General features: G+C 55.8%; 2 protein-coding genes across 2 annotated transcripts; one reads left to right on the top strand and one right to left on the bottom strand.

The window, feature by feature from the left end:
- Positions 1-6,295: 6,295 nt before the first annotated feature.
- LOC135193001 (keratin-associated protein 10-11-like) lies at positions 6,296-10,340 on the bottom strand. The gene is made up of 2 exons (XM_064176394.1): positions 9,890-10,340; positions 6,296-6,627 (listed from the first exon to the last, which is right to left on the bottom strand). Exons 1-2 carry the CDS (start codon positions 10,338-10,340, stop codon positions 6,296-6,298), a joined length of 783 nt encoding a protein of 260 aa, XP_064032464.1.
- Positions 10,339-25,625, top strand: TRIM14 (tripartite motif containing 14). Its single transcript, XM_064176392.1, has 6 exons — positions 10,339-10,593; positions 16,159-16,254; positions 17,583-17,816; positions 18,851-19,013; positions 20,592-20,684; positions 24,777-25,625. Exons 1-6 carry the CDS (start codon positions 10,339-10,341, stop codon positions 25,310-25,312), a joined length of 1,377 nt encoding a protein of 458 aa, XP_064032462.1. The 3' UTR covers positions 25,313-25,625.
- Positions 25,626-26,147: the final 522 nt, after the last annotated feature.

The raw sequence follows: 26,147 nt of genomic DNA, 5'->3' as shown, positions 1-26,147 counted from the left end.
TCTGGGCCAGCAGCACCCCCAGGTCTCTCTCCTCAGGGCTGCTCTCCAGCCACTCACTGCCCAGCCTGGATTTGTGCTTGGGATTGCCTTGACCCAGATTCAGGACACTGCACTTGGTCTTGTTGAACCTCATGAGGTTGGCTTGTGCCCACCTCTGCAGCCTGTCCAGGTCCCTCTGGATGGATCCCTGCCCTCCAGCATGTCTGCTGCACCACACAGCTTGGTGAGGCTGCACTCAATGCCTCTGTCCATGTCACCAACAAAGCTGTTGAACAAGTCTGGTCCCAGGACTGATCCCTGAAGGACTCTGCTTGTCACTGGCCTCCACTTGGCCATGGACCCATTGACAGCCACTCTCTGGGTGCAGCCATCAAGCCAGTTCTTTATCCATCTCATGGCCCACCCATCAAACCCATGTGTCACCAGTGTGGAGACCAGGATGTGGTGCAGGACAGTGTCAAAGGCCTTGCTCAGGTCCAGGTAAATGACATCAGTTGCTCTCCCCTCATCTATGAATGTTGTGTCCTGTTCATAGAAGGCCACCAGGTTTGTCAGATAGGATCTCCCCTTGCTGAAGCCATGCTGGTTGTACCCAGTCACCTCTTCACTATTCTCCTGTCTCAGTAGTGCCTCCAGGAGGATCTGCTCCATGATCTTACTGGGCACAGAAGTGAGACTCACTGGCCTGGAGTTCCCTGGCTCCTCCTTCCCACCCTTTTTGAAAATGGGGGTTATGTTTCCCCTTTTCCAGTCAGTGAGGACTGCACCAGACTGCCAGGACTTTTGGAACAGAATAGAGAGGGGTTTAGCAACCTCATCTGCCAGCTCTCTCAGCACCTGTGGGTGCATCCCATGGGGTCCCATGGACTTGGACACTTTCAGGTTCTTCAGGTGATCACAAACTTGATCTTCACTTATGATGGGCAGCTCTTCCTTCCAGCCCCTGCCATTGCCTTCCATGGCTCCAGGAGTGTGGCTGGAGGCCTTTGCAGTGAAGACTGAGATAAAGAAGTCATTGAGAACCTCAGCCTTTTCCATGTCACTCATGACCATTTCACCTGTTTCCTTTCTGAGGGTCCCACACCTTCCCCAGGCTTCTTTTTACCACTAATATACCTGTAGAAATTCCTGGTGTTCCCTTTGACCTCCCTGGCCAGATTCAATTCAAACTCTGCCTTGGCTTTCCCAACCAGATCTCTAGCTGCTGGGGCAGCTTCCTTATATCCCCCCAGTTCCAGCTGTCCTTCCTTCCACTCCTTATAGAGCTTCTTTTTGTGTGACAGTGTGTCCAGCAGCTCCTTGCTCAGCCAGGCAGGCCTCCTAGCATTCTTCCCTGCTTGCCTCTTTGTTGATATGCATTGCTTCTGGACACAGAGGAGGTGATCCCTGAATACTGACCAGCTGTCCTGGGCCACTCTTCCCTCTAGGGCTTTGTCTCAGCAGATCCTTGAAGCAATCAAAGTCTGCATGCTTGTAAGCTTGGAATACCTCATCCTGGGTGCCCTGAGGGTCTTAAATTCAACTGTGTCATGGTCACTGCAACCAAGGTTGTCCCTGAACCTCATATCAGTCACCATCCCTTCCCTGTTGGTGAGAATAAGGTCCAGTTCCTCTACCATTTGGACGAGGAAATTGTCATCTATGCAATACAGGAACATCTTGGATTGCTGATGCCTTGCTGTGTTCTCCCTCCAGCAGATGTCAGGGTGGCTGAAATTCCCCACAAGGATCAGGGCTTGTGACCTCAAAGCCACGTCTATTTGCCTGTGAAGGGCCTCATCTGCTTGGTTCTGCTGGTCAGGTGGCCTGTAGCAGACCCCTACAGTAACAGCACTCTCCCCTGCCTTCCCTTTAATTTTAACCCATACACTCTCAACCAGCTCATCATCCTTCCCCAGGTGGAGCTCCACTGACTCTAGCTGGTCACTGATATAGAGGTCAACACCTCTTCCTCTCCTTCCCTGTCTATCCTTCCTAAAGAGCTTGTACCCATCTATCCCTACATTCCAGTCATGGGAATCATCACATCAGGTTTCAGTAATAGCCACTATGTCATGGCATCCCAGCAGCACAGTGGCCCTTAACTCATCCTGTTTGTTACCCAAGCTCTGTGCATTTGCATAGAGGCACTTCAGCTGAGCTGGCTCTGTTGTCCTCTTGTACCAAGTCCCCTTGATACCCTCACATTGTCCTGGAGCATCATCCCTGGCTTGCCTCAGGGCAGCAAGTTGAGGGCCCTCACTGGCTCTCCATCCCTCTGCCTCCAGTGAGCTGCCTCACTGTTTGTCACCAGCCAGCAGGATACTATTACCCCTTCCCCCTGCGAATCTCGTTTAAAGCCCTATCCATAAGCCCTGACAATTCCTGCTCCAGGATCCTTTTCCCCCTCTGGGACAAGTGCATTCCATTGTTGTTTGTAGCTCTGGTGCCTTGTTTCATTTCCACAGCCTATGATCTAATTTTTCTCTTGAAAATATTCCAATTAGCCTCAAACTAGCACAGGTATGTAACTGGAATTTCAATTCACAGTCTTCTATGTCTTTGTGAAAGTGGTGATCCTTTTTATGTTTGTTGTTGCTTGAGCTAAGATTACAGTTTTATTGTAACTCCCTCCTCTAAAGTAAACAATTAAGTGTTAAGTTCATTTGCAAGTGAAATGGGAAATAATGCCATAGGTACTAATAACCTACAAATTGTAACACGGTCAAGACATGAGCCTCAATAATGTCCTTACAAACTGATGATGTTGTTTGGAACATGGATAGAAATCTGTCTGGGCTGCTAGGCACTAAGTGCTGTCTTTAGATGCACAAAGTCCAGGTGGTAGCTGGGTATTGGCACCACTCCACAAAGACCAACGCTCTCCAGTGTTCTTATCAGCAACCAGGGCGATAAGCCTCAGCTGTCTGCTGCAATTCCAAACCAGGAGTGGGTGGAGCAGGGGATGGGGAATGACAGAGTGGCTGGCAGGGTCACTCTTCTGTGAAGTGTTACAAAAATGCTCTGGCATGAACCTCACAAAGATCAAAACCAGCCTCTGGACTCACCCAACTCATTAAGCAACTGCAACAATTAAAACCTGGCAGCAACTGCCTGGAGAACAACTTTAACAGAAAACCCAGAGTTCTAGGCTGAGTATTTTCCAATCATAGAATCATAGAATCAACCAGGTCGGAAGAGACCTCCAAGATCATCCACTCCAACCTAGCACCCAGCCCTAGCCAGTCAACCAGACCATGGCACTAAGTGCCTCAGCCAGGCTTTGCTTGAACACCTCCAGGGACAGTGACTCCACCACCTCCCTGGGCAGCCCATTCCAATGCCAATCACTCTCTCTGCCAACAACTTCCTCCTAACATCCAGCCTAGACCTACCCTGGCACAGCTTGAGACTGTGTCTCCTTGTTCTGCTGCTGGTTGCCTGGCAGAAGAGACAAACCCCACCTGGCTACAGCCTCCTTTCAAGTAGTTGTAGACAGCAATGAGGTCACCCCTGAGCCGCCTCTGCAGGCTGCACACCCCCAGCTCCCTCAGCCTCTCCTCATAGGGTTTGTGTTCCAGGCCCCTCACCAGCTTTGTTGCCCTTCTCTGGACACCTTCCAGCACCTCAACATCTTTCTAAAATTGAGGAGCCCAGAACTGGACACAGCACTCAAGGTGTGGCCTGACCAGTGTTGAGTACAGGGGAAGAATAACCTCCCTTGTCCTACTGGCCACACTGTTCCTGATGCAGGCCACACTGCTGGTCCATGAAGACAGGGAGCGAGGTGCAGCTCTTGCCGGCTTTCACTGCTTGGAATGAGCGATCCCCACGCCGGGGGACAGCTCTGGCGGAGCGGCAGGCAGGGCACAGCGGCAGCAGGGCACAGCGGCAGGCAGGGCACAGCGGCAGCAGGGCGCAGCGGCAGGCAGGGGACAGCGGCAGCAGGGCACAGCGGCAGGCAGGGCAGAGCGACAGGCAGGGCAGAGCGGCAGCAGGGCAGAGCGGCAGCAGGGCACAGCGGCAGGCAGGGGACAGCGGCAGCAGGGCACAGCGGCAGGCAGGGCAGAGCGACAGGCAGGGCAGAGCGGCAGCAGGGCACAGCGGCAGCAGGGCACAGCGGCAGGCACAGCGCAGCGGCAGGCAGGGCAGAGCGGCAGGCAGGGCAGAGCGGCAGGGCAGAGCGCAGCGGCAGGCAGGGCGCAGCGGCAGCAGGGCAGAGCAGCAGGCAGGGCGCAGCGGCAGGCATGGCAGAGCGGCAGGCAGGGCGCAGCGGCAGGCAGGGCAGAGCGGCAGCAGGGCAGAGCGGCAGGCAGGGCAGAGCGACAGGCAGGGCACAGTGACAGGCAGGGCAGAGCGGCAGGCAGGGCACAGCGGCAGGCATGGCACAGCGGCAGGCAGGGCGCAGCGGCAGGCAGGGCAGAGTGACAGGCAGGGCACAGCGGCAGGCAGGGCACAGCGGCAGGCAGGACGCAGCGGCAGGCAGGGCAGAGCGGCAGGCAGGGCAGAGCGGCAGGCAGGGCGCAGCGGCAGGCAGGGCAGAGCGGCAGTCAGGGCAGAGCGGCAGGCATGGCAGAGTGGCAGGCAGGGCGCAACGGCAGCAAGCATGGCAGAGCGGCAGGCAGGTCAGAGCGGCAGGCAGGGCACAGCGGCAGCAGGGCACAGCGGCAGGCAGGGCGCAGCGGCAGGCAGGGCGCAGCGGTAGGCAGGGCGCAGCGGCAGCAGGGCACAGCGACAGGCAGGGCAGAGCGGCAGGCAGGGCGCAGCGGCAGGCAGGGCACAGCGTCAGCAGGGCAGAGCGGCAGGCAGGGCACAGCGGCAGCAGGGCACAGCGGCAGGCAGGGCACAGCGCTAGGCAGGTCAGAGCGGCAGGCAGGGCACAGCGGCGGCAGGGCACAGCGGCAGCAGGGCACAGCGGCAGGCAGGGCACAGCGGCAGGCAGGGCACAGCGGCAGGCAGGGCAGAGCGGCAGGCAGGGCAGAGCGGCAGGCAGGGCGCAGCGGCAGCAAGCATGGCAGAGCGGCAGGCAGGGCAGAGCGGCAGGGCAGAGCGCAGCGGCAGGCAGGGCGCAGCGGCAGCAGGGTAGAGTGTCAGGCAGGGCGCAGCGGCAGGCAGGGCAGAGCGACAGGCAGGGCAGAGCGGCAGCAGGGCAGAGCGGCAGGCAGGGCAGAGCGGCAGGCAGGGCAGAGCGGCAGGCAGGGCGCAGCGGCAGGCAGGGCAGAGCGGCAGTCAGGGCAGAGCGGCAGGCATGGCAGAGCGGCAGGCAGGGCGCAACGGCAGCAGGCATGGCAGAGCGGCAGGCAGGTCAGAGCGGCAGGCAGGGCACAGCGGCAGGCAGGGCGCAGCGGCAGGCAGGGCGCAGCGGTAGGCAGGGCGCAGCGGCAGCAGGGCACAGCGACAGGCAGGGCAGAGCAGCAGGCAGGGCGCAGCGGCAGGCAGGGCACAGCGTCAGCAGGGCAGAGCGGCAGGCAGGGCACAGCGGCAGCAGGGCACAGCGGCAGGCAGGGCACAGCGCTAGGCAGGTCAGAGCGGCAGGCAGGGCACAGCGGCGGCAGGGCGCAGCGGCAGCAGGGCACAGCGGCAGGCAGGGCGCAGCGGCAGGCATGGCAGAGCGGCAGGCAGGGCAGAGCGGCAGGCAGGGCAGAGCGGCAGGCAGGGCGCAGCGGCAGCAAGCATGGCAGAGCGGCAGGCAGGGCAGAGCGGCAGGCAGGGCAGAGCGGCAGGCAGAGCGCAGCGGCAGGCAGGGCGCAGCGGCAGGCAGGGCGCAGCGGCAGGCAGGGCGCAGCGGCAGGCAGGGCGCAGCGGCAGCAGGCAGGGCGCAGCGGCAGGCAGGGCAGAGCGGCAGGCAGGGCAGAGCGGCGGCAGGGCGCAGCGGCAGGCAGGGCAGAGCGGCAGCAGGGCACAGCGGCAGGCAGGGCAGAGCGACAGGCAGGGCAGAGCGGCAGGCAGGGCAGAGCGGCAGGCAGGGGACAGTCACAGGCAGGGCACAGCGGCAGGCAGGGCAGAGCGGCAGCAGGGCAGAGCGGCAGGCAGGGAACAGTGGCAGGCAGGGCAGAGCGGCAGCAGGGCGCAGCGGCAGGCAGGGGACAGCGGCAGCAGGGCACAGCGGCAGGCAGGGCAGAGCGACAGGCAGGGCAGAGCGGCAGCAGGGCACAGCGGCAGCAGGGCACAGCGGCAGGCAGGGGACAGCGGCAGCAGGGCACAGCGGCAGGCAGGGCAGAGCGACAGGCAGGGCAGAGCGGCAGCAGGGCACAGCGGCAGCAGGGCACAGCGGCAGGCACAGCGCAGCGTCAGGCAGGGCACAGCGCTAGGCAGGTCAGAGCGACAGGCAGGGCAGAGCGGCAGCAGGGCACAGTGGCAGCAGGGCACAGCGGCAGGCACAGCGCAGCGTCAGGCAGAGCGCAGCGGCAGGCAGGGCGCAGCGGCAGCAGGGTAGAGCGTCAGGCAGGGCGCAGCGGCAGGCAGGGCAGAGCGGCAGGCAGGGCACAGCGGCAGGCAGGGCACAGCGGCAGGCAGGGCACAGCGGCAGGCAGGGCGCAGCGGCAGGCACGGCAGAGCGGCAGGCAGTGCGCAGCGGCAGGCAGGGCAGAGCGGCAGCAGGGCGCAGCGGCAGGCAGGGCAGAGCGGCAGGCAGGGCGCAGCGGCAGGCTGGGCGCAGCGACAGGCAGGGCAGAGCGGCAGGGCAGAGCGCAGCGGCAGGCAGGGCAGAGCGGCAGCAGGGTAGAGCGTCAGGCAGGGCGCAGCGGCAGGCAGGGCAGAGCGACAGGCAGGGCAGAGCGACAGGCAGGGCACAGCGGCAGCAGGGCACAGCGGCAGGCAGGGCAGAGCGGCAGGCAGGGGACAGCGACAGGCAGGGCACAGCGGCAGGCAGGGCACAGCGGCAGGCAGGGCACAGCGGCAGGCAGGGCGCAGCGGCAGGCAGGGCACAGCGGCAGGCAGGGCAGAGCGACAGGCAGGGCAGAGCGGCAGGCAGGGCAGAGCGGCAGCAGGGCAGAGCGGCAGGCAGGGCAGAGCGGCAGGCAGGGCGCAGCGGCAGGCAGGGCACAGCGGCAGGCAGGGCAGAGCGGCAGGCAGGGCAGAGCGGCAGGCAGGGCAGAGCGGCAGCAGGGCGCAGCGGCAGGCAGGGCAGAGCGGCAGGCAGGGCGCAGCGGCAGGCAGGGCGCAGCGGCAGGCAGGGCACAGCGGCAGGGCAGAGCGCAGCGGCAGGCAGGGCACAGCGCTAGGCAGGTCAGAGCGGCAGGCAGGGCACAGCGGCGGCAGGGCACAGCGGCAGCAGGGCACAGCGGCAGGCAGGGCGCAGCGGCAGGCATGGCAGAGCGGCAGGCAGGGCAGAGCGGCAGGCAGGGCGCAGTGGCAGCAAGCATGGCAGAGCGGCAGGCAGGGCAGAGCGGCAGGCAGGGCAGAGCGGCAGGCAGAGCGCAGCGGCAGGCAGGGCGCAGCGGCAGGCAGGGCGCAGCGGCAGGCAGGGCGCAGCGGCAGCAGGCAGGGCGCAGCGGCAGGCAGGGCGCAGCGGCAGGCAGGGCAGAGCGGCGGCAGGGCGCAGCGGCAGGCAGGGCAGAGCGGCAGCAGGGCAGAGCGGCAGGCAGGGCAGAGCGACAGGCAGGGGACAGTCACAGGCAGGGCACAGTGGCAGGCAGGGCAGAGCGGCAGCAGGGCAGAGCGGCAGGCAGGGCACAGCGGCAGGCAGGGCACAGCGCTAGGCAGGTCAGAGCGGCAGGCAGGGCACAGCGGCAGGCATGGCACAGCGGCAGGCAGGGCAGAGCGACAGGCAGGGCAGAGCGGCAGGCAGGGCACAGCGGCAGGCAGGGCAGAGCGGCAGGCAGGGCAGAGCGGCAGGCAGGGGACAGCAACAGGCAGGGCACAGCGGCAGGCAGGGCACAGCGGCAGGCAGGGCACAGCGGCAGGCAGGGCGCAGCGGCAGGCAGGGCAGAGCGACAGGCAGGGCAGAGCGACAGGCAGGGCAGAGCGGCAGGCAGGGCAGAGCGGCAGGCAGGGCACAGCGGCAGGCAGGGCGCAGCGGCAGGCACGGCACAGCGGCAGCAGGGCGCAGCGGCCGGCAGGGCAGAGCGGCAGGCAGGGCGCAGCGGCAGGCAGGGCAGAGCGGCAGGGCAGAGCGCAGCGACAGGCAGGGCAGAGCGTCAGGCAGGGCAGAGCGGCAGCAGGGCACAGCGCCAGGCAGGGCACAGCGGCAGGCAGGGCAGAGCGGCAGGCAGGGCGCAGCGGCAGGCAGGGCAGAGCGGCAGTCAGGGCAGAGCGGCAGGCATGGCAGAGCGGCAGGCAGGGCGCAGCGGCAGCAGGCATGGCAGAGCGGCAGGCAGGGCAGAGCGGCAGGCAGGGCACAGCGGCAGGCAGGGCACAGCGGCAGCAGGGCACAGCGGCAGGCAGGGCGCAGCGGCAGGCAGGGCGCAGCGGTAGGCAGGGCGCCGCGGCAGCAGGGCACAGCGACAGGCAGGGCAGAGCGGCAGGCAGGGCGCAGCGGCAGGCAGGGCACAGCGGCAGCAGGGCAGAGCGGCAGGCAGGGCACAGCGGCAGCAGGGCACAGCGGCAGGCAGGGCACAGCGCTAGGCAGGGCAGAGCGGCAGGCAGGGCACAGCGGCGGCAGGGCACAGCAGCAGGCAGGGCACAGCGGCAGGCAGGGCGCAGCGGCAGGCAGGGCGCAGCGGCAGCAGGGCACAGCGACAGGCAGGGCAGAGCGGCAGCAGGGCGCAGCGCCAGCAGGGCAGAGCGGCAGGCAGGGCAGAGCGGCAGGCAGGGCACAGCGGCAGGCAGGGCACAGCGCTAGGCAGGTCAGAGCGGCAGGCAGGGCACAGCGGCAGGCATGGCACAGCGGCAGGCAGGGCAGAGCGACAGGCAGGGCAGAGCGGCAGGCAGGGCACAGCGGCAGGCAGGGCAGAGCGGCAGGCAGGGGACAGCAACAGGCAGGGCACAGCGGCAGGCAGGGCACAGCGGCAGGCAGGGCACAGCGGCAGGCAGGGCGCAGCGGCAGGCAGGGCAGAGCGACAGGCAGGGCAGAGCGACAGGCAGGGCAGAGCGGCAGGCAGGGCAGAGCGGCAGGCAGGGCACAGCGGCAGGCAGGGCGCAGCGGCAGGCACGGCAGAGCGGCAGCAGGGCGCAGCGGCAGGCAGGGCAGAGCGGCAGGGCAGAGCGCAGCGACAGGCAGGGCAGAGCGACAGGCAGGGCACAGCGGCAGGCAGGGCGCAGCGGCAGGCACGGCAGAGCGGCAGCAGGGCGCAGCGGCAGGCAGGGCAGAGCGGCAGGGCAGAGCGCAGCGACAGGCAGGGCAGAGCGACAGGCAGGGCAGAGCGGCAGCAGGGCACAGCGGCAGGCAGGGCGCAGCGGCAGGCAGGGCAGAGCGGCAGGCAGGGCGCAGCGGCAGGCAGGGCAGAGCGGCAGGGCAGAGCGCAGCGACAGGCAGGGCAGAGCGACAGGCAGGGCAGAGCGGCAGCAGGGCACAGCGGCAGGCAGGGCACAGCGGCAGGCAGGGCAGAGCGGCAGGCAGGGCGCAGCGGCAGGCAGGGCAGAGCGGCAGTCAGGGCAGAGCGGCAGGCATGGCAGAGCGGCAGGCAGGGCGCAGCGGCAGCAGGCATGGCAGAGCGGCAGGCAGGGCAGAGCGGCAGGCAGGTCAGAGCGGCAGGCAGGGCACAGCGGCAGCAGGGCACAGCGGCAGGCAGGGCGCAGCGGCAGGCAGGGCGCAGCGGTAGGCAGGGCGCAGCGGCAGCAGGGCACAGCGACAGGCAGGGCAGAGCGGCAGGCAGGGCGCAGCGGCAGGCAGGGCACAGCGGCAGCAGGGCAGAGCGGCAGGCAGGGCACAGCGGCAGCAGGGCACAGCGGCAGGCAGGGCACAGCGCTAGGCAGGGCAGAGCGGCAGGCAGGGCACAGCGGCGGCAGGGCACAGCGGCAGGCAGGGCACAGCGGCAGGCAGGGCGCAGCGGCAGGCAGGGCGCAGCGGCAGCAGGGCACAGCGACAGGCAGGGCAGAGCGGCAGCAGGGCGCAGCGCCAGCAGGGCAGAGCGGCAGGCAGGGCAGAGCGACAGCCAGGGCAGAGCGGCAGGCAGGTCAGAGCGACAGCCAGGGCAGAGCGGCAGCAGGGCAGAGCGGCAGGCAGGGCACAGCGGCAGCAGGGCAGAGCGGCAGGCAGGGCACAGCGGCAGCAGGGCACAGCGGCAGGCAGGGCACAGCGCTAGGCAGGTCAGAGCGGCAGGCAGGGCCGAGCGGCAGGCAGGGCCGAGCGGCAGGCAGGGCAGAGCGGCAGGCAGGGCAGAGCGGCAGGCAGGGCTCAGCGGCAGGCAGGGCTGAGCCGCGGCCGCCGGGATCCGCCCCTGGCCCCTCCCCTCCCCCATGCCTGCCTCGGCGCGCGCCATGGCGCAGGCGGAAGGAGCGCAGGTCCGGGCGGAGGGGGTCTGCACGGAGCAGGTCCCGGCGGAGCGGGTCCGGGCAGAGCGGGTCCGGACGGAGCGGGTCCCGGTGGAGCGGCCGTGCGGCGCCCACCCGGGGCGGCCGCTGGAGCTGTTCTGCGAGGACTGCGGGCTCTGCGTCTGCGCTCTCTGCCCGGCTCTGGGTCCGCACCGCGGACACCGTGCCTGCCTCCTGCCCGACGCCGTCTGCCGCAAGCAGGTGAGAGCCACCGACGGGCACCGGTTGGTGGCCGTGGGACATGCTCGCGTGTCGGGGACGTCTGGGACAGTGGCGCTGTGCTGCGGAGGGGACTTAGGAGCAAGACCTACTCCTTACTGGCCGGGGGGTCAGAACTTGGGTATAAACAGGTGCTGACCAGACTAGGGGACACGGAGCTACAGGTAAGATCTTTCCCAATGGTTCTGTGTGTTCCTTGCTTTACCGCTCCTATCTGGGACTTAGAATCACAGAGTTGTCACGGCGGGAAGTGATCTCCAGCATCATCTAGCTCCAATCTCCTTGCCATGGGCAGGGACTCCTCGCCCTAGATCGGGTTGCTCACAGCCACATCCAGCCTGGCCTTAAACACCTCCAGGGATGAGGCTTCCACTACCTCCGTGGGCAGCCTGTGCCAGTGTCTCACCACCTTCATGCTGAAGAACTGCTTAACACCCAGTCTGGATCTACTCACTTCTAGTTTTGCTCCATTGCCTTTAATCCTATCACTGTCTGACAAAAGTCCCTCGGCAGCTTCCCTGCAGTCGCCTTCAGATACTGGAAAGCTACAAGAAAGTCTCCTCAGAGCCTTCTCTAGACTGAGCACCCCCAACTCTTTCAGTCTGTCCTCATAAGCGAGCATCTCCAGCCCTCTGATCATCCTCGTGGCCCTTCTCTGGACACGTTCCAGCGTGTCCAGGTCTTGTAATAAGGGTTGCAGAAAACTGGACACAGTACTCTGTGTGGGGCCAGTCAGGTGGGGACTTGCACAGCAGGGTTTTCCTTTGCCAGGGTGCAATGGAGGCAGCTGTCATTATCAGTACATTGGGCAGCAGTAGGTCACGTATCTTCAGCCTTTGTCCTTTGTCTTATGAGCAGCTTGTGGAGTTCAGTTTTTCTTGTCAAGTCGACTTTATAGGCACTCAGAACAAAGTTTCTGTACTTTGACAAGTGGTTTGTAGATCTCCTATGGACAGGGATCAGTAAGCTGTCCCCCCTAGAGGGACAAGGTTTGTGCATGCAAGGGAGGGCGTCATCCAGCTCCACCCCAGGGCACATATAACAGGACTACAATTCAAAAGAGAATGGTGAGGTGACATAATCTGTCAAGCTGCATGCAGCAGCATTTTCTGCTTTGGGTGAGGAATCAGAGGAGCTTGGTTGCCCTGAGGCACTTGTTTTCGTTGCCAGGCTGGAAGTACCTTTGATGGAGTGGTGTGGTCAGCAGGAGCAGGGAGGTCATTCTGCCCCTGTGCTCTGCACTGGTTAGACCACACCTTGAGTGCTGTGTTCAGTTCTGGGCCCCCCAGTTTAGGAGGGACATTGAGATGCTTGAGTGTGTCCAGGGAAGGGCAACGAGGCTGGTGAGAGGCCTTGAGCACAGCCCTACGAGGAGAGGCTGAGGGAGCTGGGATTGGTTAGCCTGGAGAAGGCTCAGGGGTGACCTTATTGCTGTCTACAACTACCTGAGGAGTGGTTGTGGCCAGGAGGAGATTGCTCTCTTCTCTCAGGTGGCCAGCACCAGAACGAGAGGACACAGCCTCAGGCTGCGCCAGGGGAGATTTAGGCTTGAGGTGAGGAGAAAGTTCTTCCCTGAGAGAGTCATTGGACACTGGAATGGGCTGCCCAGGGAGGTGGTGGAGTCGCCATCCCTGGGGCTGTTCAAGGCAGGATTGGATGTGGCACTTGGTGCCATGGTCTGGCCTTGAGCTCTGTGGTAAAGGGTTGGACCTGATGATCTGTGAGGTCTCTTCCAACCCTGATGATACTGTGATACTGTGAAACATGCATACCATGGGGGAATGGGAAAGGCCATTTCTGCTTTTCCTCTTTCCCTGTCACAGTTAGTCCACATGCACAGAGCCTTTTCCCTAATAACTCCTTGGGGATGGGGAGTGAAGATGATAGGTTTAACCCAATAGTAGCAAAGCACCACGCAGCTGCCCGCTCCTTGCTGCTCCTGAGTGTGGGAGGGGAAGAGGAAAGGAAGACTAAACCCAAGAAAACAGAGTGAGATTAAAATAGTTTAATAACAGAAGGAAAAGTGGAAGAAGGAAGAAAGAGAACAAAACTGAACAAGGGATGCAGTGGCAGCCACCAGCCACCTCCCACACGCAGACCAGCATCCAGGCAGTTTTGAGCTAACCCACCTAAACCCTTCCCCTCTCTGTTTTGTTGCTGAGGGTGTGGTTATGTGACATGAAATATCTAGTTTAGGTCATCTGCCTACTTGTGTCCCATTCAAGTGTCCCATTGTGTCACATTTAAAATGCAGCACCGTGCAGGTTCTTAACAAGGAAAATTAACTCCATCTGCAGACACCACAAAGGTTCTTTCCTAAGCTTTTTTTAATTCACCCCAGTTTAGCTGTTCATCAGACAGCCTCAGGAGGCTTTGCAGGATTGCCAGGTACTTTCTGCTTGTGTTTGGTTCCACTCTGAAGAGTCTGCCAGAAGGCTTGCTGAGGCTTGCATGCTGCGGTGCTAAGCTTAGGAGACTTAAAAATTAGTAACACAGAGGTTTGGTGTACAGGACCTTCATTTCTCCACAGAGTCATAAGGGTTCTTGCTATTTATCTGGTATTTTGGAGCAGTGTTGCTAGGAGGCTTCCTAGTTCTCACAGGTTACCAGCAGATGTACAAGTGATGCTAAATTCTTCCAGCGTTTTATTGCACTTCATGTCAGAGAGCAGTGTAGGAGCAAAAGGCAGTACAGAGGCTTCAGGCTAACAGCAACACAGCAGAAGAAACAGTGAAGGTGTCAGAGCAACTGAGAGCACTGCTCCTGCCAGCTCTTAGAGCTTGGGAGCTCAGTACAGTGTTTGCATTCACTTCGTGAGGCTTGGGCAATATTTGAGTGCAGGTGCTGCACTTTGCAGCCAGGGCAAAGTGCACACAGCCACGAGTTTCCCGGATCCCTGGGGGTGGGTTGGACGCCGCCGGCCAGGTGCTGTTGATGACTAGTCATTTGTGCCAAAGAAGGAGGTGACCAGGGCAGAAAACTGGGTCCCTATGTGACGCTATCCCTAGGAGGTCTCTGCTGACATCTGCTGGTTTGGGGCTGTAGAGATTACAGGCGCAGCCGGTTAGAAGTAGTTGTAGCCTGAACGATGACATTTTGACTAGTGATTTTGTTTGCTCTGTGCAGATGTGGTGTGACACGAATTGGGTAGCATGTGAAAATACTGCTCAGTGCCTTCTGCAAATCCTAGCAGTTGCTGCTGAGAGATGAGAACCAGAAAGGGACCTGGGGGTACTGGTAGATAGTAGGCTGAAGATGAGCCAGCAGTGGCCAGGAGAGCCAATGGCATCCTGGCCTGCATCAGGAGCAGTGTGGCCAGTAGGACAAGGGAGGTTATTCTTCCTCTGTACTCAGCACTGGTCAGGCTACACCTTGAGTACTGTGTTCAGTTCTGGGCTCCTCAATTCAAGAGAGATGTTGAGGTGCTGGAATGTGTCCAGAGAAGGGCACCAAGGCTGGTGAGGGGCCTGGAGCGCAGCCCTGTGAGGAGAGGCTGAGGGAGCTGGGGGTGTGCAGCCCGGAGAAGAGGAGGCTCAGGGGTGACCTCATTGCTGTCTGCAACTCCCTGAAGGGAGGCTGTAGCCAGGTGGGGGATGGTCTCTTCTGCCAGGCAAGCAGCAACAGAAGAAGGGGACACAGTCTCAAGTTGTGGTGGGGGAGCTCTAGGCTGGGTGTTAGGAGGAAGTTGTTGGCAGAGAGAGTGATTGGCATTGGAATGGGCTGCCCAGGGAGGTGGTGGAGGCACCGTCCCTGGAGGTGTTCAAGCAAAGCCTGGCTGAGGCACTTAGTGCCATGGTCTAGTTGACTGGCTAGGGCTGGGTGCTAGGTTGGACTGGATGATCTTGGAGGTCTCTTCCAACCTGGTTGAATCTATGATCCTATGACCATCAATCAGCTGGTCATCCGTGGATCTAAGGTTGTATAAAGTCATCTGGATCAACACTCTCTGTGCTTCTGGATGCAGGACATAGGATCAGCATGCTGTGCACTTCCTATGTGTCCTGTGAGACTGGCTGACTGGAGCTATGAGTCTCATCTCTCAGAAACACTTGGGTTAACAACATTTTTACTTGAATGAGTTGGGGCATCCAGGCAATCTCTACAGGACTGGGTTTGGAGTTGATTCCTTAGAGCCAGTGACACGGATTGCTTACTAGTGTTGCTCTCTCTTCTGCTTAGGATGCAGCTCTTCTGTTTACCTCTAAAGAAACCAGAAATGTTTAAGCAGAAGTACTTGTGGCTGACAAAGTCATTTGCATATATCTGCTGTTGTGAGGGATTGGGTGCTTGAGGTGTTGTGTTTTGCTAGCAGAGTGGGAAGACTATTTTTTGCTCAGTGGTCTCTGTCAGTTTAGGAGGATGGGAATGAGGTCTAGGCCACAAAATAAATTGAGGAAGGATCATATTTATTTGAACTCCCTCATCTTCATGTATTGCAGAACTCTTGTGGTTCCTCAGGGATAGGTCTGGAAAATTGTGGCTGGAATGGATGGCATAACATCTTCCATCTTGCTCCATAGAAGAACATTTATATGCTAGGATGGATGTGTCTGAGCCAAGGGACTTGAGAAGCAGAGTCCCTGGCTTCTGCTGGAAATCCACTGCCTCTGTCATAATCAGATGAAAAAATGTGTTTTCAGGGGAAGCATATGTCAAAAATTGCAGCAGTTGCCCATTAAGCAATGCTTAACATACACTTTGTCAGCCCTGCAGAGTTTAAGTGTCATGCTCACCTGGGATTGCTGCAGTGACCTGGTATGTCTGCATGCAGCTGCTCTTGACTAGGTCCCAGCAGCACAGCACACCGGTTAACAGCTACAGCTCTGGAGCTAGCTTGTCTAGTCATTTACAGAGAGGCTCTGTAAAGAACACAGTAGTCCACTGGGAGCGTGGGGCAGCATTGCCTGAATCTTCCATGGTACTGACAGAAATGTATCATCAAGACTGTTCATTCAGCCCCTCTGGACAGAGGACAGCTGAATTCAGAGAGCTGCAGGTGAGAAACTATGGGGCTAGAAACAGTAGAACATTTACTGCGCTGTGCTGCTCAGGGCATCTTAGGGCATACCACAAGAGTCACAGAAACTGATTACCAGCCAAGATGATAGCCTGTGTGGTTGCAGGCATCAGTGTAGTGATAGTGGGATTTATGTACAGTGTGAAGCATCCTGAATGTTTACTGAATTTTGACTAGACAGAGCCTCCCACTGATGCTCTGAATAAAAGTACTTGGCTACCTGCCCTCAGCTCCTACCTGCATGAAGATGTAGTCTTGAAATGCACAGTGCTATACATTTAAAGCTTAAACAATTTTTTTCACCATAGTTTTCCCTGGTCCTTCTAAAAGTGGTTCTGATTTGCACATCTCTCTAACGCTTACCGGTGTAAGACACAAATATTTCACCAGGAGCAGGTGAAATGTTGAATCCTTGTTTCATCACTACTGGCCTTAATAAGCCTGAGTGACATATAGGGGTATGGGAAGCAAGTTGGATACCCATTTGTGCTCTTTTTACAGTTGGTTTATTTTGTTTCTTTGCTGTGTAGGAACTCATGCTATTGTGTTTGAAGGACCTTGAAAAGAGAAAAGAGCAAGAAGCTCATAACAGAAGGAGCATAGAGCAGGCTGCTAATAACCTGAAGGTAAACTGTGATTTCTTGTACACTGGGTGTTTTTTTTTCCAAGGAGAGACATTTTGGTTTCTCTGCACCTATTCAAATACCCAGGAAGCTACTGGTTCTCAGGAAAAGATTGTATTCCTGGTATCCATCACAGCATATTACTGTCAAAGGGAAAGAAGAGGGAAAGAGTCTCCAACAGCCTGACCACCACTCTCTGATCACCTGAACGCGTTTCAGAGAACAATGTTGACAGTTTTGTGTGGAGGAATAGTAAGTAGCCACAGCCACATACATTACTGTGGGTGCCCTTTGGGGCTGCAAGTGCACGTTGCTGGCTCATGTTGAGTTTTTCATCAGCTGGCACCCCCAAGTCCTTCTCCTTGAGCCTGATCTCAAACCACTCTTTGCCAAGCCTGTGTCTGTGCTTGGGATTGTCCTAACCTGGGTGCAGGACATTGCACTTGGCCTTGTTGAACTTCATGAGGTTGGCTTGGACCCACCTCTCAAGCCTGTCCAAGTGCCCCTGGATGGCATCACATTCCTCCAGCCTGTCAACCAGACCACACAGCTTGGTGCCATTTGCAGACTTGCTGAGGGTGCACTCAATGTCACTGTCCATATTACCAACAAGGATATTACACAGACTGGTCCCAGTACTGATGTCTGAGGGACACCACTTGTCACTGGTCTCCACTGGGAGACTAAGCCATTGACTGCACCTCTCTGAGTGTGGCCATCCAGCCAATTCCTTATCCAGCAAGTGGTCCACCCCTTGAGTCCATGTTTTTCCAACTTAGTGACCAGGACTTCATGTGGGACAGTGTCAGATGCTTTACACAGGCCCAGGTGGATGACATTCAGTTGTTCTTCCCTTATCTGTAACCAGTGCTGTAACTCCATCACAGAAAGCCACCAGCCATGACTTGCTCTTGGTGAAACCATGTTGGTTACCACTCAACCTCTTCTTGATATCACTTCATTTTGGAGTCTTTCTTATTTCTAGCAGCTCCCTGTCCCTAACTTGCTTTAAAAGAGAGCAAAGTGTCACTACCAAACAATCACATCTGCTGCTTCTATCATCTAGTACCTGACCATGCTACTTTCCAGCTGAAAACAGTTATTTTCTGCATCAATAATCATCTTGGAATCTGCCCTCAACCTTTTTCATCCAGGACATCAGCAGACAAATCCTGGCTGCACTTCTTTAAGGAGTAAACACCTGTTTCTCAAGAGATGAAGCAAATTAGTGAAATTCATTCCAAATGTAGCATTGAAAGCCTGGGAGAAAAATGATGTAAGTGTCCATGGCCTGTTGACAATGGGGGTACACTCTTTTGCTTCTTCTGTAGGTACATGCCATTACAAGCAAAAAGCAGCTGTCAAACCGAGTGTCTGAACTCCAGTTACTGCTTCGGGAAGAGGAGAGTCTGGCAAACAAATTCATTGATGAAAAGACTCATCAAGCCCTGGAAGCACATAATCAGCAGCTGGAGTCTTGTCAGGAAAAGCTTACAGCCCTGGAGATCTTGTCAATTCAAATCAGTCAAGTACAACAGCTCAGTGATCCTGTTCAGTTCTTGGAGGTGGTATTGTGTGATTGCTTTCTACCTTGTTATCTTGGTAGTTCCTGGTAAACTGTAATGATCTCCTCCATAGATCCTTCTGTAGGTAGTGAACAGCATCTTTCTCACTGCTTTTTAATCTTCTTTTTGTTGGTATTTTGGTTAACCTGTTTGGTTCCTGCTTTTTCTGCTGTTAGGTGTTTCTGCTATGGCATTGATTTCATATCTGTCTGAAATTCCTGTTGCTTTCAAGCATATGTGGAGCAGAGCTATATGTGTCTGCTAGTCTTGAAGACAAAGAGCTGTATCAGCTCTTCCCTTGTGCAGTGTGCTATGAAGGTCTGAGGAAAAACAGCCCTCTTGGGAACCTTAGGAGAGCAAAATTGTTTGTTTAATCAAGAGAGATCCTTATCACCTTGGGCAATAGCCTTCAGCTTGCTGGAGGTGCAGTGTTTCTTCTACAGATAGATGTCCACCTTCCATTCCTAATGATCTCTTCCACCTCCCTTGGAGAAGGTGTGGTGCCACGTGTTCATGCCCTGACGGAAACCAAAGGATGACATTCTTTGTGGAAAGACCTGTGGTGCATTTCTACATCCATAGCAGGCTTCAGCACCCACATTTTTGTGGGTGATACAGCCCTACCATTCTGCCGTGCTAGTAACATACTTCCACATGAGAAGCTGCTCTTCATGGTTGGAGAGATTTTTTTGTGGGGGAGGTTGGGTTTTCTTCTTTAGATTGCTTTTTGAAACTTACTGTTTCAATATTCCCCTTCTTGGGATCTTCCACAGAAGGGTTAAACTCATTCCCATTTTGAGGTGTCCAGAAGAGCCCTCTTCTAACTGTGACTAGTGGGTGCTCCATCCTGGGGCAGGCCCACTGGGAGAAGCTGCTGATGGGAAGGCTGAACACAGCGAGGCTTGCCTCATATGGCCCGTACATTTAGCTTGTGATGGGGGTGTCCTCGCTTTGTGGTGTGTGGGAGCTGGGAGGGAAGAGTCCATTCATGTCACTGTCCATACTAACTGGAGAGTATGGCTTTCTGCCCTCAGAAGTACACAGAAATCAAGAAGGAAATGGAGGAGCCTGGGCACCTGATGGAACAGTGGCATCCTGTGCCTCTCTCATTTGAGCACGTGCTGAACTATTATAAGAGCTTCATGACATCTCTTCAGGCCGTTCTACAGAAGCCACTAGAAGCCCGTCTCAAAAGAGGTACCTGGGGAAAAGCTGTGGGGTTTGCTTTCTTCTGCTCTCCTTTTAAATAAAGTGTGAGATCTGTAAGAGCAGGACTTGATACCAAATCAGCTGAAGAGAACAGTAGCATTTTGGGCATGGGTGCTGTTCTCTGACAGGCTTGATGTAATGTTGCTATAGCTGTGGTCATTTAGGAACTTAGGAGGTTCCTTTTTTAACTCTGAATGTGGCCTTTTGAACTTTAAAGTTTGTCCGAGGCTTTTTCCAACTCCAAGTTGTTTCAGTACAGCTTACTTCCTCCTGCAGAGTTTCTCTCTCTGGACCATCACATGTACACAATGTTCTCTCGAGTTTCTCTTGGGTGTGTTCTGGCAAGACATCTGGCAGACATCATTTGAACATTTGAAAGTTTTTTCCTAGTTCAGGTACCTGGTGAGCTTTGAGTCTGAAAAGTTCTCTAGCTTTGGTACTTCAGAGGTAGATTTACCATGTTCTGCTCAGAGCTCTTTTTGTCTTCAAGCTACTATTTCATCCTTAAGTTACTTCTGGCATGATTAAAGAAAAGACTTTCCTAATGGGACATAGAGCCACAAAGCAAATTAACTGTGGGGAAACCCTGCCACTTGTTGAGTTACAGATGAGCAGGGCAGCAGCAAGCATCACATTTCAGTCAGATGCCTTTTAATAATTCTTTTTCTGAGAGTTGCCATTAATAATGGTATAGCAGAGTGCTATGGAAAATCATAGAATCAACCAGGTTGGAAGAGACCTCCAAGATCATCCACTCCAACCTAGCACCCAGCCCTATCCAGTCAACTAGACCATGGCACTAAGTGCCTCATCCAGGCTTTTCTTGAACACCTCCAGGGACAGTGCCTCTACCACCTCCCTGGGCAGCCCATTCCAATGCCAATCACTCTCTCTGTGAAGAACTTCCTCCTAACATCCAGCCTAGACCTACCCTGGCACAACTTGAGACTGTGTCCCCTTGTTCTGTTGCTAGTTGCCTGGGAGAAGAGACCAACCCCCACCTGGCTACAGCCTCCAGGTAGTTGTAGACAGCAATGAGGTCACTCCTGAGCTTCCTCTTCTCCAGGCTGCACACCCCCAGCTCCCTCAGTCTCTCCTCATAGGGTTTATGTTCCAGGCCTTTCACCAATGTTCAGACCAGATCCAAAAGGCCACTGCAGGATGGGTGGAGAATTCTTAGACAGTACAGTTGTCTTCATCTGCCTGACTCTGTTCTCATCTGACAGAGGAGTGATTTTTTGAGAAACAGAGGTGCTTACTTGGAGTTGTCCTTGTGGTGCAGTTCCTTTGACAATACTGGAATCCAGCACCTCCAGGTCACCCAAAGAGCATAATAAGTGACCTTTCCCCAGTAGAAGTAGCACAGTTTGACCCATGAGATTGGAAAATGGTGTGTGACAGTGTAGCCTTCCGCAGGACATGGTTGGAATTCACACCAAAGAGGCAAAACCCAAATACTCTGTTCAGCAAAACTGCCCTTAGTGTTTTGTTTTTAAAATCTGGACAGCATGATCATATTCTTCAACTGGCACACTGCCTAAACTGTCTCTTTCCATCTCTGCCTAGATGTTTTCACTAGCCTTGATGCCACTACAAAGAAGAAGCCTGGAACAGTGTTGAATACTTTGTCTCCTGTTGATCGGCAGCTTTTCTTAAAACGTAAGTATGGGCCACAGAATTAACCAGGTTGGAAAAGACCTCTGAGATCATTGAATCTAACCTATCACCTAACCCTTCTAATTAGCTGAGTCCCTCATCCAGTCTTCTTTTAAACACCTCCAGGAATGGTGACTCCATCACCTCTTCAGGCAGCCCATTCCAATGCCAGTCACTCTTGCTGTGAAGAACTAACTTCTTCCTGACATCCATCCTAAACCTGCCCTGGTGCAGCTTGAGGCTGTGTCCTCTTCTTCTGTCCCTGGTTGCCTGGGAAAAGATACCAACCCCACCTGGCTACAACCTCCCTTCAGGTAGCTGTAAAGAGCAATAAGGTCTGCCCTGAGCCTCCTCCAGGCTGAACACTGCCAGCTCCCTCAGCCTCTCTGTGTAGGGCTGAGCTCGAGATCACTCACCAGCCTTGGTGCCCTTCCCTGGACACATTCCAGTACCTCAACACCTCTCTTGAATTGAGGAACCCAGAACTGAACACAGTACTCAAGGTGTGGCCTAACCAGTGCTGAGTACAGAGGCAGGAGGACTGCCCCCATCCTGATGCAGGCCAGGATGCCATTGGCCTTCTTGGCCACCTGGGCACACTGCTAGTACGTTCAGCTGCCAACCAGTACCCCCAGGTCCCTCCCTGTCTGGCGGCTCTCCAGCCACTCTGTCCCCAGCCTGTAGAGCTGCCTGGGGTTGTTGTGGCCAAAGTGCAGAACCTGGCACATGGACTTGTTAAAACTCATGGCATTGGACTGTGCCCATCTGTCCAGCCTGGCCAGGTACCTCTGCAGAGCCTTCCTGCCCTCTAACAGATCAACACAGGCTCACAACTTGGTGTAGTCTGCAAACTTACTGATGCTGAACTCAGTCTCCTCATCCAGATCATTAGTAAAGACATTAAACAGGCCCAGGCCCAGCTTTGATCGCTTAGGCACACCACTAGTGACAGCTGCCAACTGGATGTGGCTCCATTCACCACCACTCTGAGCCCAGCCCTCCAGCCATTTCTTAGCACAGAGTGCCCCTGTCCAAGCCACTGGCTGCCAGTTTTGCCAGGAGTTTGCTGTGGCAGTGTCAAAGGCCTTGATGAAGTCCAGGTAGACTGCATCCACAGCTTTCCCCACATCCACCAGGTGGGTCATCTGGTCAAAAAAACAGATCAGGATGGTCAGGCAGCACCTGCCCTTCCTAAATCCATGCTGGCTGGGTCTGGTCTTCTGGCCATCCTGTAGGTGCCCTGTGATTACACTCAGGATGATCTGCTCCATTATCTTGCCTGGCACTGAGGTCAGGCTGACAGGTCTCTAATTTCCTGGGTCCTCCTGACCCTTCTTGTGGATGAGCAGCACACTGGCAGCTTCCAATCACCTGGGACCTCTCCAGTGAGCCAGGACTCCTGATAAATGATGGAGAGCAGCTTGGCCAGCTCATCTGCCAGCTCTCTCATCACCATAGGGTGGATCCCATATGGTCCCATAGACTTGTGAGGATCCAAGAGGGTCCTTAACTGCTTCCTCTCCTGGATTACAGGGCAGCTGTTCTGCTCCCTGACCCCACCTACCAGCTCAGGAGGCAGCTGTCCTGAGGACAACCTGCCTTCCTATTGAAAACTGAGGCAAAGAAGGTGTTGAGTACCTCTGCTTTTTCCTTGTCTCTCGTCACTACATTTCTTTGCCCAATAAAGAGTGGAGGTTATCCTTGCCCCTCTTTTTGTCATTAATATGTCTATAAAAACATTTCTTGTTACCATTCACAGCAGTGCTCAGGCTGAGTTCTAACTGGGCTTTTGCCTCTCTGATTTTCTTCCTACACGACCTGGCAACATCCTTATTTTTTTCCTGAGTTACCTCCCCCTCTTCCCAAAGGTCATATGCCTTCTTTTTTTACCCTCAATTCCTTCACAAGTCCCTCATCCATCCAGGCTGGTTGTGTTCCCTGGAGGCTCTGCTTCCAGCACATTGGCACAGCCTATTCCTGTGCCTTCAAGATTTCTTTCTTGAAGTAGGCCCAACCTTCCTGGACCCTTATATTGGGAAAAAGCCTCCATGCTCCCTTGAGTAAGCTTTTACTTGCAGACACTGCAACTTTTTCATTCCAGATAGGTTCTCTCAACTGGCAGTGAGCAAACAGGTGTTCCACTTGTAAGTGGCAGGTGTTACAAAATTAGGAATGCAGTGGGCAAAGTTTAATCATCTTGGCTGTGATGTCATGGGTCTTTTTCCAGTTGTGTAATTTCTGCATGGCAGGATCCACATAGAATCCACATAGAATCAACCAGGTTGGAAGAGACCTCCAAGATCATCCAGTCCAACCTAGCACCCAGCCCTAGCCAGTCAACTAGACCATGGCACTAAGTGCCTCATCCAGTCTTTTCTTGAAGACCCCCAGGGATGGTGCCTCCACCACCTCCCTGGGCAGCCCATTCCAATGCCAATCACTCTCTCTGTGAAGAACTTCTTCCTAACATCCAGCCTATACCTACCCTGGCACAACTTGAGACTGTGTCCCCTTGTTCTATTGCTGGTTGCCTGGCAGAAGAGGCCACCCCCCACCTGGCTACAATGCCCCTTCAGGTAGTTGTAGACAGTAATAAGATCACCTCTGAGCCTCCTCTTCTGCAGGCTGCACACCCCCAGCTCCCTCAACCTCTCCTCATAGGATTTGTGCTCCAGGCCCCTCCCCAGCTTTGTTGCCCTTCTCTGGACATGTTCCAGCACCTCAACATCTTTCTTGAATTGAGGAGCCCAGAACTGGACACAGCACTCAAGGTGTGGCCTGACCAGTGCTGAGTACAGGGCAAGAATAACCTCCCTTGTCCTACTGGCCACACTGTTCCTGATGCAGGCCAGGATGCCATTGGCTCTCCAGACTGTATCAGTCACTCTGTCACTGGAACCTAAGATCTGCATCACTGAGCACTTGGCTACTAAGAAAGCACTGCGGTAGCATTTGGTTTGGTAGGGAACCACACCCCTGGGTTTCATGAATACTAATTTGTACCTACTTAAGGCTACCTCTTGATGGATTCAGGAAGAAAGCATTGTATTTGCTTCCTGTGTGAGCTGTCACCCTAAGGGCTGAAAAGTTTCTCTACTCTGCCAAGGCTAATTATGACAAAGCCTCTTGTTACGATGTGTGGCTGCTCACAGGCCAGTGAAAGTGACAACCCTTGGTAGTAAGAATTTGGGCCCTTTATTTTTAAGCTCAAGATTGAAGAGCAGGCAAAATACTGCAAGTTCATGTTTTGTTGGGTCCGTTGCCCTCTGTTTTGTGTTCCTTTAAGATTATGCAGCCAGGAGGAAAGGGATCTGGGGGTGCTGGTAGATAGTAAGCTGAAGATGAGCCAGCAGCGTGCCCAGGTGGACAAGAGCGCCAATGTCATCCTGGCCTGCATCAGGAACAGTGTGGCCAGTAGGACAAGGGAGGTTATTCTGCCCCTGTACTCAGCACTGGTCAGGCCACACCTTGAGTGCTGTGTCCAGTTCTGGGCTCCTCAATTCAAGAGAGATGTTGAGGTGCTGGAACGTGTCCAGAGAAGGGCAACAAAGCTGGTGAGGGGCCTGGAACACAAACCCTGTGAGGGGAGGCTAACCAATCCCAGCTCCCTCAGCCTCTCCTCGTAGGGCTGTGCTCAAGGCCTCTCCCCAGCCTCGTCACCCTTCTCTGGACACGCTCAAGCATCTCAATGTCCCTCCTAAACTAGGGGGTGCAGAACTGAACACAGCACTCAAGGTGTGGTCTAACCAGTGCAGAATACAGGGGCAGAATAACCTCCCTTGTCCTACTGGCCACACTGTTCCTGATACAGGCCAGGATGCCATTGGCTCTCTTGGCCACCTGGGCACACTGCTGGCTCATCTTCAGCTACTATCTACCAGTACCCCCAGGTCCCTTTCTGCCTGGCTGCTCTCGAGCCACTCTGTCCCCAGCCTGTAGCACTGCTTGGGTTACTTATGGCCTTTTTAGTTCCTTGCAGAACTGCAGGTTCCAAGACACTGCCAGCTTTTTTGGGTTATTTGCAAGGTTTTTTACAACTCTGACTTCTTTCAAGTCATGATAAATGCAGTTTATTGTTTGTGCTTTTGGCTGCAGATGCAAGATCACCAACCTGGGAATATGACAGCCTTCACCCAAGGCTGAAGTTATCTGATGACCGTCTCGTTGTAAGCTGTAACTGGAGGAGGATATTTTATCCTTGTGGTCCCCAGAGGTTTGATAAGTTATGGCAAGTGCTAAGCAGAGATGCTTTCTTTGCTGGGAGCCATTACTGGGAAGTTGACCTGCTTCATGCCAGAGCTGGATGGTGGATCGGTGCAGCCTACCCTTCCATTGGCCGGAAAGGCGACTCCGAAACCTGCCGCCTGGGCTGGAACAGAGCCTCTTGGTGCCTGAAGAAGTTTGATGTTGAATACTGGGCATTTCACAAGGGGGAGAGAATTCCCATCCAGATAGAAGATGATCCTGACCGCATCGGCATTTTTCTGGATTACGAAGCAGGAATCCTTTCATTCTACAACGTTTCAGATGGCATGGCTCATCTGCACACCTTCCACTGCAAGTTCACAGAACCAGTCTACCCAGCTTTGAGGCTCTGGGAAGGCTCCATTGGAACATGCAAACTAACATAATGAAGAAAGCAAAACAAAAGCCTACTGTTTTGTGCCTTTATATATGAAAGCCGCTTCAGTGATGATCTACATTCACTAATCTCTGTCCTACGAAAATTGTAACTGTGATGCTTTCAGAGAGCTTTAGAAAACCAACTGTAATTTTTAATATATATGCACTTTTCAGGGGGAAAGGGGATCTGACTTTTATAAATTACATCAGTGTACCACCTAAAAGTGCATTATATGATATGTTTTGTATTTTTTTTCCAACTTGCACGGTGGAAAAAGTATGTCTGAAAAAAGCATATTACAACTTGAATTTGAACCTGGATATTAGTATCTTCTTCTATGAACTCACCTCATCTGTCTGGAGAGGCTGCACTTGTGTATAGTAAGAGGTTTGTATATTGCATGTTGTTAGAGCTGACAAGGTATGGATGATAAATGCACTTAAGTGAATTAGCTTATACTTCAGAATCACCTTGGGAAAATCAAAGACTGGCACAGACTGGAGATGTCCTTTCAAATGAAGCTGAAGTAGAGCTTCTGCAGCAACACTTAATAATCACTAGCTGGCCTTACTTGTGACAGAGATTTTGAACTGGACTTCTGGGTGGCCCTGTTCTTCCTGCACAAAGTGGAAGGATGAGAAATAGTTGTGTACCACCCCCAACAGAAGATGAAATGCCTGGAGGACAGACAGGCAGTAAAAACGCCAGGTCAGTGAGGCACTTGTGCTTCATTTATTTTTGTGTCTTATTTGCAACAGCTTTTTAACTGCAGCTTGATAAAGGTGTTCTCACATAAAACTAGGGGAGACAGCTTGCAAGTTTCTGTATAGGGATATGTTTGT

This window comes from Pogoniulus pusillus, chromosome Z, assembly GCF_015220805.1.
Source record: "Pogoniulus pusillus isolate bPogPus1 chromosome Z, bPogPus1.pri, whole genome shotgun sequence".
Classification (NCBI taxonomy): domain Eukaryota; kingdom Metazoa; phylum Chordata; class Aves; order Piciformes; family Lybiidae; genus Pogoniulus; species Pogoniulus pusillus.
Note: the sequence above shows the minus strand (reverse complement) of the source record. Positions and strands in the feature narration are given on the sequence as shown.

What these genes read in the sequence shown, in the direction of transcription:
- LOC135193001 (XM_064176394.1), bottom strand. Translation starts at nt 10,340, where the DNA reads ATGGCGCGCGCCGAGGCAGGCATGGGGGAGGGGAGGGGCCAGGGGCGG. An exon ending in GCTGCGCCCTGCCTGCCGCT is followed by an intron (nt 6,628 to 9,889) that starts GTGCCCTGCCTG and finishes CGCTGCGCCCAG; the next exon opens with CCTGCCGCTGCGCCCTGCCT.
- TRIM14 (XM_064176392.1), top strand. Translation starts at nt 10,339, where the DNA reads ATGGCGCAGGCGGAAGGAGCGCAGGTCCGGGCGGAGGGGGTCTGCACG. An exon ending in ATCCTGTTCAGTTCTTGGAG is followed by an intron (nt 17,817 to 18,850) that starts GTGGTATTGTGT and finishes TTCTGCCCTCAG; the next exon opens with AAGTACACAGAAATCAAGAA. An exon ending in TCGGCAGCTTTTCTTAAAAC is followed by an intron (nt 20,685 to 24,776) that starts GTAAGTATGGGC and finishes TTTTGGCTGCAG; the next exon opens with ATGCAAGATCACCAACCTGG.